This window comes from Equus caballus, chromosome 22, assembly GCF_041296265.1.
Source record: "Equus caballus isolate H_3958 breed thoroughbred chromosome 22, TB-T2T, whole genome shotgun sequence".
In the NCBI taxonomy this organism is placed as follows: Eukaryota; Metazoa; Chordata; class Mammalia; order Perissodactyla; family Equidae; genus Equus; species Equus caballus.
The window spans coordinates 46345408-46359289 of NC_091705.1; the positions used below are offsets into that span (position 1 = coordinate 46345408).

General features: G+C 44.5%; 1 protein-coding gene across 9 annotated transcripts in view; it reads left to right on the forward strand.

Moving 5' to 3' along the window:
- Positions 1 to 13212, forward strand: part of GNAS (GNAS complex locus) — a 66737-nt gene extending 53525 nt beyond the window's left edge. For 4 of the 9 annotated variants that reach the window (XM_070247284.1, XM_023626823.2, XM_023626820.2 and 1 more), the window contains exons 3-12: positions 5684 to 5741; positions 5825 to 5944; positions 7887 to 7984; positions 11091 to 11145; positions 11271 to 11344; positions 11457 to 11515; positions 11627 to 11747; positions 11923 to 12053; positions 12379 to 12446; positions 12711 to 13212. In XM_070247284.1, coding sequence (XP_070103385.1) covers positions 5684 to 5741; positions 5825 to 5944; positions 7887 to 7984; positions 11091 to 11145; positions 11271 to 11344; positions 11457 to 11515; positions 11627 to 11747; positions 11923 to 12053; positions 12379 to 12446; positions 12711 to 12857 — 931 coding nt within the window. In that variant the 3' untranslated portion in view covers positions 12858 to 13212. Of the gene's footprint in view, positions 1 to 1375; positions 1421 to 5683; positions 5742 to 5824; positions 5945 to 7886; positions 7985 to 11090; positions 11146 to 11270; positions 11345 to 11456; positions 11516 to 11626; positions 11748 to 11922; positions 12054 to 12378; positions 12447 to 12710 lie in introns of all 9 variants that reach the window. The other 5 variants (XM_070247286.1, XM_070247283.1, XM_023626819.2 and 2 more) reach the window with 2 other exon arrangements.
- The last annotated feature ends 670 nt before the right edge of the window (positions 13213 to 13882 follow it).

Consider the following 13882-nt stretch of genomic DNA (forward strand, 5'->3'; position numbering starts at 1 on the left):
CATGGCTAGCCTTTTTAAAAGGATGCAGCGGCCGCTGTTTACCTTAGCTGGAGTCCGATGAAAGATAGGACATCCTTGAAATAATTTACTTAAAGTTCTATTACTCTTGAGATTGCCCTGAAATTTTTTAATCTTTAGAGAAAGGATTCTCTTCCCTAAGTGAGCTAGTCTGTAATGCAGACGAGGCATTTAAACCAGAACTTCTCTTTTCTATTTTCTTCCTAAAAAGAGGAAGCGACATTCCCAGCTTGCCTCCTTTGTCGAGGAAGCCATAGGTAATCTCCGAGGGTGTTAAATTTAGCCTGTGAAAGTGACATACAGGGGAATTCTTCATGTGAGTCTGGAAACCTTATTTTTATCTCGCCAACTGAGCCTCCTTTTTTCTTTTTCCTCACTGCGGTATTGCAACAAACTCGGTTTCCTTCTTAACTAGGAATTCCCTATGAAATGACATCCGTCCACTAAAGGGTGTTTTCCGTGGTGCAGGGCCTTTTCCTCCTCGCTCCCGTAAATGTGCGCTTTGTTAGGGCTGGGCTGAGCTATTAAATTTGCCTTAACTATCCGCAGGCTGCCGTGCCAATTACATTTTTAGAGTAACGTGTAATATTAATCTGACCTTCAGAAATACAGAGGTCAGATGTGGATTTTCCTAACACAAAGCTAACTCTTTTCCTTATGTTTAGTGCCACAAAAAGAAAATGCCATTAACATTGGTTGAGCTAATAAGCTAATCAATTACAAAACCACGTAGAAGGCTTAGCCATCCTGCCCTTCCCACCTTCAAGGAGGAATTCCTACCATTTATGAAGAGTTGGGTTTTGAGTGGTTTTTTTTTGTTTTTTCCCCGCTGCCTCATGGTCCAGGTACGGTTTTAACTGATGCCAATTTATGGGGAACAATCACTTATAAATAAAAACATCTTATAGGTAGTTTCCCCAATGGGAGGTCATTAATATTGCACCAGAAAATCCATGGGCAAAAGTCACCCATGTCTGTGCCTTTGTGCGTTCAGGCACAATACTGAAGATTGAGATCAGGGAGAATAAGGAGCCTCATGCGCTGCTATGTTCTCGAAAGAATTATGAGATTACTCCCTGCTCTAGCTCCCTAATGCATGTACATTTAGTGAAAGCACACGAAAACAATTATGTGTCCCTCCTGTACCGACATGAGTCTCCAGAGGGCTCTGCCGATGCTGCAGCGAAGGCGCGGAGGCTTCCCTCCACGGCCTGCAGCCTCGCTGGACCTTCCAGTTTAGCCAGAGAGGCGACCTAAGAATTAACGGGAGGTTGAGGAATGTGGAGAGGCTGTGTGGGGTTTTTGTGAAATTGCGGTGCCTTGCAGATTAGGTGAGCTTTCAATCTCTCTTTAAAAGGGGCGGCGAAGAGGACCCGCAGGCTGCAAGGAGCAACAGCGATGGGTAGGCACATTCAAAAACAGAAAAACTTTTTAACCAACCAACAAACATGAAGATCATACTGGGAAACTGAGGGCAGAGGCCTGGGAAGAAAGCACAAGTCATTTAGGGGCCATCAGCCATCTTGGTATACGTTTGCAAAAGACACGTAAACAATGTCTTAATATTTCAGAGCACGTGAAGTGCAAGACAATTTTTTTGGCCATCCGTAAAGTATAATTAGATCCAGCTGGGGGAAAGTTATGGATTTCTGCATTCTATGATCAGTTTAGGATTTTGAGAATTGATGTGTTTTCACATGGTTTCTGTTTCCCCCAGCTCTCCATTTGAATCGGCTACTTGTCTTTAAAACTATCTGCTAAATTCATCTACTCAATGGTTGGTCTGATTTTAAGATTTCAGATCTCCTTGAAAAAAAGAAAACACCTCTATTAAAATACGTGGTGCCGCACTGTCCTTAGTTTTGAAAAAAATGTTCGGCACCTTGCAGGAGGTCATTGTTAAGAATGATCTCGAAAAGCCTTTGGTCTTTTAAAAATTATCACATTTATTTTTATCCAAGGTATTTTATGTTAGCTACTGGATAGGAAATTAACGATGGCATCCATCTTTTTTTTTTCCATTCATTATCATTTTTTTTTTTTCCCCCACTTCCTGCATCTCCACTATCCATCACATGCAAACACACACACGCGCATGCCAGGTAACCCATTCTGGCTCTGCTTGTCTATTCAGCATGCAGTGATGGAGCAGCCATTTCTCATGAACATGCAGAGCCCACTGACCTAAGCCTAGAGCATCTCAAAGAAACAGCTTCTGTGGCCGGGGAGGGGCGGGGCAAAGGATACTGGGGTCAGGACAAAGTAACTGACACATGTTTGTTCATCTGTTTTTTTTAGAGTATATTATCCCTAGATGATGGCTACAGTTTCTCATCTTCCCGGCTATGTCCTATCACACTTTGCATGCTGGAATTGCCTGGTCTTAGGAACTTCTAATAAGAATAATATTCTGTTGTCGGGGGGAGGGGGGATGGGGCCCTACCACCTAACCTCTAAAGATAACTGAAAAAACAAAAACAAAAACAAAAAAAACAAAAATGGAATGAAATCCTTAATTGGCAAAAATGTAGCGTAGCAACAATCCATAAAAGGCATCTACGTAAATAGTGACTAATTGACAGTGTACTGTACCAAAAGTTGGCATTTGAGAAATATGACAAGTCCTTATTGAACAAACAACCTACTGTGTACTAGAAGCTGTGCTAGAACCCTTGAACCCTACTAATACCTTGCCTGCACTTCTATCTGTGACTCTGTTCTACAAGTAAATATAAGTATTAACATACGTGATAAATAAAAATTCTCTGCATGTTTCAGCAATCCCTGTATCCTGCGTCTGTCTTCTGTCTTTCTTCTTTTGTCTGTCTTTTCCCACAAAAGCACAAAGATAAGATAGAGCACTGAATGAAACTTAGTACAACGTATCCTTCCCTAACCACTTAGCCCACCGGGTTGGGGTGGCTCGTAAAATTTGAACCCGGCTAATCTGCTTTATACGTAGGTCGGGGGGGGGGGGCGTGCTGCAATGTCCTAAACATCCTTCCGGCCCCAGCTTTTCAGTCCATCAGAATTCTAGCAATTGATATATAGATATATATTTTGGCTTTAAGTAGTTGAGAGACATCTGAGAAATTTTCTCTGAATTTCACAATCAGTGTTAAATTCATTAAGCGATAGTAAAAATGATGATAAACCTGCCAGCCCCCAGGATAATGTCTCCATCTACATAGTAATTGCTTCAATGGAAGAATTTTATGTTTTAGTATTACACACCCGAATTAGATTTCAGATTTCTATTTTAGATGTTTTATACTTGATATACTCCCACACCTATTCACATACGTAGATGAATACTGAACACGTTCTCAAAATATCTGTATTTAAGACTGGAAGTTTTCCAATCATCATACTACTACTTAGACCAAAATATCAAACTGAATGAAAGAACCTTGTTTCTGGAAATACTTTTCTCTTGCTGTATGTACATTTGGGTATTTAGGACCCAGACATATCTAATTTTTAACTATTGTGGGGCCTTAAAACCAAAGATTCATGGCTCTCGTTACCATGGAAATGGAGCCTGTTTTTAATGAATGGGAATGGATTTGTCCTATGGGGTTTTAAGTAAATTTAAATTCATAAGTGAACGGGAGGGGCAAACACGCGTCCTTTTAAAATCCTAACGTCTAACTGATTTTAGATTATAGCACCAAATCTGGACATCGCTCCTAATTTCAGAAACAAGCTTCAATTCTGCACGTACAGAGCAGAGAAGTCCCACAGAGGGGTGGGCACTCCCAATCCCTTTATAAGGTGGTTGCGTTAGGAGTCTGGGGGCCAGAGTCACACTTCAGATTGGGCACAAGTTCCACCCTCCTGATTGGCAGCACCTCTCACTGTCGTGGCTTCTCCTGAAGGTCTCCTGACTTGCAGCACTTTCATGTAAGTGGCCACGAGGGGGTTCCTGGTACTGCCTGTCGTCCCCCATGGCACAACACGCACACCCTCAACCACTGACAAGAACAGCACCTCTAAACTCCTTATTCCCGTCTAACAGGAGCAGTGTCTCAAGGCCAGTTAGCGGAGGGCTGGTCCCGGAAACAGGCGAGATGAGACCACTCAGAAAACGAGGGCCACCCCTCAAATAAGTATGCATATATTTGTTGAAAGGATAAAATGCTCAGGAAATAGTAGCTGTTACAATTATTTGAAAAAGAAAAGACCAAGTTCTTTGCGGGGCAGGGCTGTTGGCAGGCGGACGCACGACCCCCTCAGCAATCCCCAAACCTCGAGGTCTGCCTCCCTGGGCCCCACGGACCTCTCAGCTGGGCTGCAGGTGCTATTAGCCCCCGTTGCATTTCCTCTGCGTTAATGTTCTGTCCTGTCCTACTCCAGAGGGATTACACGTTTAACTTCTACCTGAATTCCGTGACTCTTGGTGAATTAGCCAAGTGAATGCTTCAAAAATTGGGAATCTCAAGATGTTTTTTAAAACTTACACGCAGCAAGAATCAGGCTCTCTCCCTTCTCCTGTCTCGTGGCTCAGACTTTCCCTCTCTCAGCCTCAGTTTCCTCCCTTGTGAAGATAGCACCTTAGTTCCACGTGACAATCACATCCCAGGGCCTAATACACAGTAGGTATGTCATTCACGTGGTTCCATTTCCCCCCACTCCAAAACCAAGAAGTGAGGTAGGGGGCAAGGATGTGGCAGGATTTATACCCCAAGCAAAAGGTCCTTGTTTTCCCCTAAAAACACAAACTCGAGAATCTTCCCTGGCTGTGCCTCAAATGAAGGACAGTTTCTGAAAGACACACAGCACTTCAACTGATGTCACTGGGTACCACATTCCGTCAGGGGACCCTAGAGGTCAAAGGGTGTGACCTTGTGGTCCCAGTGACTGAATGTAGAGCTGACCACACAGGGCATCCTATATGTCCCAAGTTAAAATCAAAATTAAAAAGCTACAAACCCTCTAATCTCTGCTTACTGGAGGGGACCTCCACCACCACCACATATAAGTCCCAGATCATAAAGACTTCTGGGGGCAGGATCTTATTCCTGTTCACATCGAGGGATCGATGTGTGTTAATCAACTAGAAACGTCATTCATTGCTGCTGGCTGCAGTGACAGACACACAATGACTATTTAAATAAGTAACAGGGCCGCAGAGGCCTGAAGTGTGTACTGACTCCAGCCCCAACCCCGCCCGTGCCCCCCACTCCTGTCCCCGCCTCCCCTCACCCCACACTCAGTGGTTCTCGGTGTACTAACCCAGCTAGGAGTAGCCCCAAGTCAAGCAGGAAACTCCCCTCCCCAACCCCCCAATGACACCCCCCCCAACAGGGATGTTGATGAGGGCATAGGAAGCTTTTAGGAAGTGTTGGTGTGCAGTGGGGGCTTAAAGCAGATGGAACCACTTCTGAAACAGTAAATGAACATGTCCGACTTGCGGTACAGTAGCCTTGATCATTATCTCGATGCCAATTTGCTAATCTACCCCAACGGGTGTGTCCTCGGGACACACTTGGGAGGTTATAATTTGAAACCACCTTTATCCAGGAACCTCCAATCTGTGCACATATCTGAACCCATGACTCCTTCAAGAACAGAATACTATGCTTTTAGTTGTAATATCTTGGCTAAAGTGACACTGTTAGTCAACGTGTTGCAACCTGACTTTTTTTTCTTTTCAATCCCACTGTAGTGAGAAGGCAACCAAGGTGCAGGACATCAAAAACAACCTGAAAGAGGCCATTGAAGTACGTGCTTGCGTCTCCCCCATTCTCCTAGCCCCCCCTTCAGAGGGCACCACCCCCTGACCGCTTTGCTCACTCACTTTCAGACCATCGTGGCCGCCATGAGCAACCTGGTGCCCCCTGTGGAGCTGGCCAACCCTGAGAACCAGTTCAGAGTGGACTACATCCTGAGCGTGATGAACGTGCCCGACTTCGACTTCCCTCCTGTAAGCTAAGCCCTGAGCGGCGCTGCCGCAGCCCTCCCCTACACAGCAGACAGGCAGGTGGTGAGCGGCCAGGTGGGAGCTGTGCTCACCGGTCCCCTCCATACATTACGCAGGCACACCAGTGTCAAAGCCACACTTCCAGCAAAACACATCTCAGTGCTATCGACTCTCAGGGAAAAGTTAATTGCATAAGGATCCTTAATGTTTAAAACAAAAATCACTAATGATCATTAGGGCTTTGCGGAAGATGGATGAGCAAATTCTGTCAGCCCTTGTAAATCTTGGCTCACGGGTCCCCACAAGTAAACATTACATTTCAATATTGCAATTCTCACTTTATTAGATTATAAATTTTTATGAGGGAAAAAGTCATGAGTTGTGGTAGCCTTAATTATTCCCTCATACATATCTTATGACGGCTACAACTCTGTTAAGTATGGCACACAAATGCTAATTGTCCAGTTAATTGAAATATCCTGAGATACCAAGGAATGCAGAAATAAAATGCCAGCTCTGAGTTTTATAAATGGGAGCTATTCTTATCTTAAACAGTTTACCATTTAACCTTTATTAAGGTTTTTCTAAAATCAGTCCTTGCCTCTGGGCAAATGGAATCTTTTCTCATTATTAAAAAAAAAAAAATGTAAATTTTAACTCAGATTTTCTTCTGCACCCCCTGCCTGGTGTGTGGGCCACTGTTTGGAGAGATTCGTCTGCTCCCTAAAGAACTACTTGTAGGGAACACAAACCACCCATGCCCAGGCGTGGCCATTTTGACCCCGTTGTGGGGGAAGAATCGTTTATAAGCGGGAAGGGGAAACAAGATGGAAAGATGCGCGAGTTTATAGGGCCCAGAAGGAAAAGACTTGTCTGCAGCTAAAACAATGAGTTACTGTTGCCTTTTGTCAGACTTTCGTGGGAATTCGTGTTTGTGTATTTTAAACGGGTTTGGCTGTAAACTTACAGCAGTGGGAAAGCAGGATTAATAAGTATGCTTAGGTACATTGTTTTAAATAGCATTTGTCTGAAAAAAATTCAGGCGGTAAAAATATACATAGCACAGCGCAGACTTTTTCATGAAACGTGGTTCTATACTTCCAGCTGGAGAATAAGTAATGGCAGTCTAGAAACGTGCCAGAACCGGAACCCGTTACTCGTCCTGCTGATGCCTGGACTTGATGTCCTCGCCTCCTTTGACTCCTTCTCTTGAATTCACCTTGGAGGAGAAGCTCCTCTTTCCTTGTAAGGGAAGGTTGTCCCCAAATAATTAAAAATGTGTTTATGTCCAGTGAACTGTGCATCCTGACCCACTGCAACTTGAAACAGCTCCGAGGTCATTTGCGCTTCTGCTTCTTCCTGTGAAATCCTCCCCAAAGGACAGGCACTGGCAAGGCCAGATTTGCCCAAAAAAATGTACCTAGCCAAACCCGTTTAGAATACACAAACACGAATTCCCACGAAAGCCTGACAAAAGGCATAATAAAGAGATTTGCCATAATATTTTTTGGTAAAATTTGAATTTTCCTTCAGGGAAATTTCCTTATAGATGAAATTTCTTGTTTTCACAACACTGAATCATTCGTTGACATGTTCTCCTAACAGATTAGCATATATTCTTCCCATAGAAGCAATTGTGTGAAGAAACAAAACCCGTCAGTAATTTACTCCTCGCCCCCCGCCCAAAGTATAGGAGGAAAACTACCCAAGACCAGTAATTCACAGTGAGATGAGATCGGCAGGAATTAATTACTTCAACTTTTGAAGACGTTTACCATGTTGAATGAAAGTTCTTCATGCGAATTAATTCCCTAATTTGGCTCGCAGTTGGCAGTCACACCAGCTGTTGGTCACAGAGGGAACCAGGGTCTCAGTTCTGATGGCAGCCTTCTTGAATTGGTGCAGCTTCGTATCTTGAAGCCTTCTTCCCCGTGTTCACTTTCAGGAATTCTACGAGCACGCCAAGGCTCTGTGGGAGGATGAAGGAGTGCGTGCCTGCTATGAGCGCTCCAACGAGTACCAGCTGATTGACTGCGCCCAGTAGTAAGTCACTTCTCTCCCACATCAGCACAGACACGGGCACAAATGGGGAAAATACTACAAACCTCGACTCTCGCTTTCAAAGTTACTTGCAAATGAGTTCTTTTCATAGAAGCCAGCCAGTTATTCCCACCTGCAGTTAGAAAGTTCTACTCTGATTCACTTGTTTTATAAAGCCCCTAATTGCACTTTTTAGTGCAGTGACATTATTTTATCTAAACAATTAATGCCTGTTAGAGCAAAATGATAATTACTTGCAATAAAGTGATGTGCATAATTAATTAGCTTGAAGTAACTAATTGAATTGACCTCTGAGCATTTAGGGAGATAGGGCAGCTCTCACACTTTGGATAATGTAAAAATATTTTATTGCTATAATTTGAAAACACAAAGAGGAACGATGAGAACAAAAATAGGCCTCCCCCTTCCTTGGTAGCTGATAATCGCTCTGCTGTTTCTGCTGTCAGGTACGTGACTCCAGAAGCCGCCAGAGCCCTATGTTGCTAAGTCACATTCATCTGAGTTGGTTTTGGGTTGAATTCTGTTTCCTATCCTTATTTATTCATTCACCCGGGGCTGTAAATCAAAGGCGCTTCCCCCCATGGGCTCCTTGCTCTGTCCCTTCGTGGGCTGTCTTCCAGTGAACATAACACACGCGTGGAAAGTTGCCTTGTAAACAGTTTACGAACTCGCTCATCCTGGACGAGAGAGAAAATATATGATGGTCAGAGCTATAAAAACATTTTTAAAAATCTTTATGTTGCACCAAGTGGTCCCAGGCATGATATTCTCAAGTCAAAGTGTCTTTTGTGACTGGAGGGGCACAATAAATATTTGGGATGTTTCGGCCTCTCTTGTGTAAGTAGCTGAAACTCAGAAACGATTTTGCTATAGAAAATATTAAGTAATCAGGACCAAGGTACCAGGCTGGCTGGCGGAAAGTTAAAGTTGCTTTATTTGGGAGCCCTGAGCCTGAGGAACTTATTGTGAAAAACAGTTGAATAAACAGCAGGGAGGCGGAGGTAATCACAATCAGACAGCACACAAAGCAGGCTCCCTAGGATGCGCCCTTCAGATGGCAGTGACCGAGGCTGGGGTCTGCGAAACCTGCAGGCTGATCGATCGCTGGCTCTGCTTTCTCCTGAGAAGGGGCGTCTGATGATTTTCAATGGTCACACATAGAGCTGTTTCATGGTTTAATATACAAGGAAATTTGTATATTTTTTCAAGGAACAGAAAAACAGTCCATTTCGGCCAGTCCCTGTGACCCCAACCCCCACCCCCTCTTCAACAAAGTCCCTGATTTTCACAAAAGTTTGAACTAAAAGCTGGAAGTGCTAATTATAGTAACGCAAAACAAATGGAAATCCTGGAATTGTTTGCGTTTTGTATTTTGGATCCAAGTCAGAAGTACAGGTACGAGATTAGGAGGGTTTAACCATCCCAGTGTTGAGTGTTCTGGAAGCGGGGGAGGGTGGAGAGTGTACCAACTTCGTTAATTAACAGTTTAGCCAGGGTTTTTTGTTGTTTTTTAAATCTCATACCATTTAAAAGATTTTTTTTAAGCAATGTTAAATTACTACTGCAACTTTATCTGAAAACGGCAACATCTGCACAGTTTATGGAAAGTTTTAAGGAAACTCAGAGAAAAGGGGAACAGAGCTTAAAACTTTTCAAATGTCTTCCCCGACGGGATGATTAAAACAGCCCCACCTTGGCACTGACCAGGACGCTTCTGGTCTAACTGCCTTTATGTTAAAGTTGAGACACTGGTACCTTGCCCATTTCTGAAGCCGCGTATTTTTATTTGTTGAACTGGGGTTTGGCTGGCCCCACTCCAGATGTCTCTCTCACAAGATTTGGTGCTGATGATCTATTTATAGAACTGTGGTTCGGTTGCCATGGCAACGCGCTGGAGGCCAGGGCGGCTGGGGAGCTATTTCTGGCCTGGTGCTGTAATGTAAGACTGATTGGGCAAGTTAGTATATCCTCCGAGCCAGACTAACTCGAAACTGGTAAAAAGGAAGGAGGAAAAAACTTATAGAATTTCTTTAAATAGACTTTTCTCCCTTTGTGATTTTTCTTTTCTGATTAGCCCACTTTAAAACAATTCCAACTTCCCCACCAACCCCCCCCCCCAGCCCCAAAAAGCTTGTTTTACCATTCTCCATATTAATTAAATTAGTCCGGTCTTTCCAAAGTGATTTTTCCTTAGGTGTGTCTAGTCGAGCAACACGAGCAAGAGATTTCTTGCTTTGGGAAAAGTGCCAGCGGTGGAGGGGGAGGTGGGAAACAGTGCTTTTCCACAGAAAGCTTTCTTGTCACGGCTGGTAGTCTCTGAGACCCCAGCCCCTCTGTGTACATGCTCCCAGCCCATAGGAGGACCCATCACCTGGACGGCGTGAGATTTTTTGAAAACTAAAAGTTTCATATCTGGAGTGTTCCATTAACGGAAGGGAACTTTGTGTTTGTTTCCTGTTCCGTGTGGTTAGGGCAAAAAGGGCCCCTTTGTGGCAACTTCTTTTGTTCTCTTTAATAAGTGAGATTCTTAAAAAGTTAGAAGGGATACCCATTTTGAATAACTCAAACAATCTCATTTTCATTAGTCCCTTGGGGGAAAAAGCCCTGCTTTTAAATGTTTCTTTTTTTAAAAACACTACTTGCCATTTTTTAGTCAAAGCCAAACAATTTGAAACTTCAACTTTTTAGTCAATCAATATGAAATGGCGCAAAATCTGACAGGCCTGATTTTGGGCCCTCTGCTGGTTGATTTGGATAGAACCAGCCTTCAAAATTAGAACAAGACCAGAACCCCCACCAGTGCCCTGTGCTGTCCCCGCAGGCCAGGGGCCCAGAGAGCCTAGCTCCTGATCGCTAGATCTACTTGTCAGCGATACACACTTATCTTAGAAAGGTGGGAACAAGCAGAACTTAAGCATAAGCTTTGAGTGATAAATGTAACCAAGATGAGCAGAATCTCTTTGACTCAATGCCATGTAAGTGCGGGATGATCGTTTCCATTTGGCTTGACTTTGTAGAGAGACAGGAATGGTGAGCCACTTGGCGTGAGCCCTCTCAACACCCCCATGTGTCTTTCTTTTCCTCCCAGCTTCCTGGACAAGATTGATGTCATCAAGCAGGCTGACTATGTGCCCAGCGACCAGGTAGGCAAAAGTTCTCATAATCGAGGACTTGGAGCCCTCTTTCCAAGCTGGTCAAGATTTCTGCTCCAGATTGGAGACTGCTAATATTTCTGTGGTGAGATCCGTTGACCTAGATTCTGTTTTAGGATCTGCTCCGCTGCCGCGTCCTGACTTCTGGAATCTTTGAGACCAAGTTCCAGGTGGACAAAGTCAACTTCCAGTAAGTGAATTAAAAAAACAGAGACAGTGGGTCCTCAGCATTCCCTCTGGCAGTCAGAACGGTGGCAGGTGGGAGCCCTTCGGAGTGACCAGGTGTCGTTTCTGTCCTACAGCATGTTTGACGTGGGTGGCCAGCGCGATGAACGCCGCAAATGGATCCAATGCTTCAATGGTATGGAAGCCGTGGGCTTCTCTGCTCTTTAAGGGCATTCTGCTTTTTTAATTAAGGATCATTTTCGCTTCTAACATGCATTGCTTTTTCTTTTGCTTTCTTGTGCTGAAGATGTGACTGCCATCATCTTCGTGGTGGCCAGCAGCAGCTACAACATGGTCATCCGGGAGGACAACCAGACCAACCGCCTGCAGGAGGCCCTGAACCTCTTCAAGAGCATCTGGAATAACAGGTGTGTGGAGCGACCCCCGGCTCCCTCCCAGCTGCTTGTCCAGGAGTCCTATTACTGACCTCACGGCCCTGCGTTTGTACTGCTATAGACAAGAATCTTGCGCGGGCATCCCACAGCCCTTGCAGGAAGAATGCTTTCTGTTCCTGTGCGTTAAACCTGCTTCCCTCTTTGTTAGATGGCTGCGCACCATCTCTGTGATTCTGTTCCTCAACAAGCAAGACCTGCTCGCTGAGAAAGTCCTTGCTGGAAAATCGAAAATTGAGGACTACTTTCCAGAATTTGCTCGCTACACTACTCCTGAGGATGGTACGTATGGCCTTATGCAGTTGATCGGCATACATTTCAGCTTAATGGCCCTGTACAGTCACGCACGTTAAAAATTTCCGTTCTCGGAGGTGGTTCATTTAGGTGATTTTTAAAATTCACCTAAATGAACCACCTCCGAGAACGGAAATCTCCCCGCAGCCCCCGCAAACTATAAAGGCTCTGTAGGGGAAGCAAGAAAACTTATTTCCACTCACTTGCATCTGGAGAAATCCACGAAGTGAAGGGGCTGCAGGGGTGCCAGCACTCTAGCTGTGCTCCAACCTTCCAATTACTTTCAGTAACAAAATATTTCTGTTTTTCATAGCTACTCCCGAGCCCGGAGAGGACCCACGCGTGACCCGGGCCAAGTACTTCATCCGTGACGAATTTCTGGTGAGTAGAGACTGTCTTTAGTTCTCTTTGCTTGCCCTCTTCCTCTAAAGGATGTAAGATTACTTAATTCTAAATTTGGGGATTAAACTATCCAGTTCTTCAGTTTTATCTCACGGATGGCCAGTGTGCATTTCAGCGTTTGCACCCCCTCTTACTTGGTTTTAACAATAGCTGGTCAGCAGTCCTTGGTCGATGTCCCCATGAACGATGAGGGGGTGTCTGCACAGGTGGCACTAACCGTGTTCCCCTATGTTTGTGCCGCAGAGAATCAGCACTGCTAGTGGGGACGGGCGCCACTACTGCTACCCCCACTTCACCTGCGCTGTGGACACCGAGAACATCCGCCGGGTGTTCAACGACTGCCGGGACATCATCCAGCGCATGCACCTCCGTCAGTATGAGCTGCTCTAAGAAGGGAACGCCCAGTTTAATTAAAGCCTTAAGCACAATTAATTAAAAGTGAAACGTAATTGTACACGCAGTTAATCACCCACCATAGGGCATGATTAACAAAGCCACCTTTCCCTTCCCCCTCGAGTGATTTGGCGAAACCCCCTGCTCCCTTCAGCTTGCTTAAATATATTCCAAATTTAGAAAGCTTAAGGCGGCCTACAGAAAAAGAAACAGGCCACAAAAGTTCCCTCTCTCTTTCAGTAAGTAACATAACAGCAGCAAACAGAAATAAAGAAATAAATGAAATAAATGAAATGAATATCGTCTTGTGCAGCATTAAAAAAATCAAAATAAAAATTAAATGTGAGCAGAGGATGTGACTCCTGTGGGTTATTTGCGGTTTCGAGCAAACGCCCATTGGTCATGGATCTGACTGCATCAGAAGTAGGGAGGCCCCCTGCTGAGGTGACAAGGCCCCGGGCTTATATGTGGGTGGAGAATCTTCCCTCTCTCTGTCTGTTTTTGTTGACCTAATCTTTGGGTTTCTGAAAACAATTTGCAAATAATACAAAATGTCCACCCGGTGCTCCCAAACCCATGCCTTGTGGAAAACCCCTAGGCCCTGTGGGAGAACTCGTTGCTCAGAGTCGCTGCCTTTGCGGAGATTCTACCAACTCAGGCCCTTAGACAGGGTCACACGCTCTGCCTGTTTACCCAGAGTCTCCCCAAAATAGGTGTTAGATTTTGACTTTCTGTTCAGTCTTAAGATATGGACCCAATTACGTGGGGGAAGTTTAGGAATGCAGTTTCAAATCTGTGAGGGAAAGTGGGGTTATTCAAGAAATGGTGCACAATATATACATATATTCAATCATCGCACTGTACACTAAATATCTTGCAGTTTTGTCAATTACACCTCAATGAAGCTGGGAGAGCAAATAGAACAAGAGCTATCAAAAGAAAGAAATGGGATAGAAACAACTGGCTAGCTATTTGGGGGGAAATTTAAGCTAGATCCCTACCTCATTCCATACACAAATGAA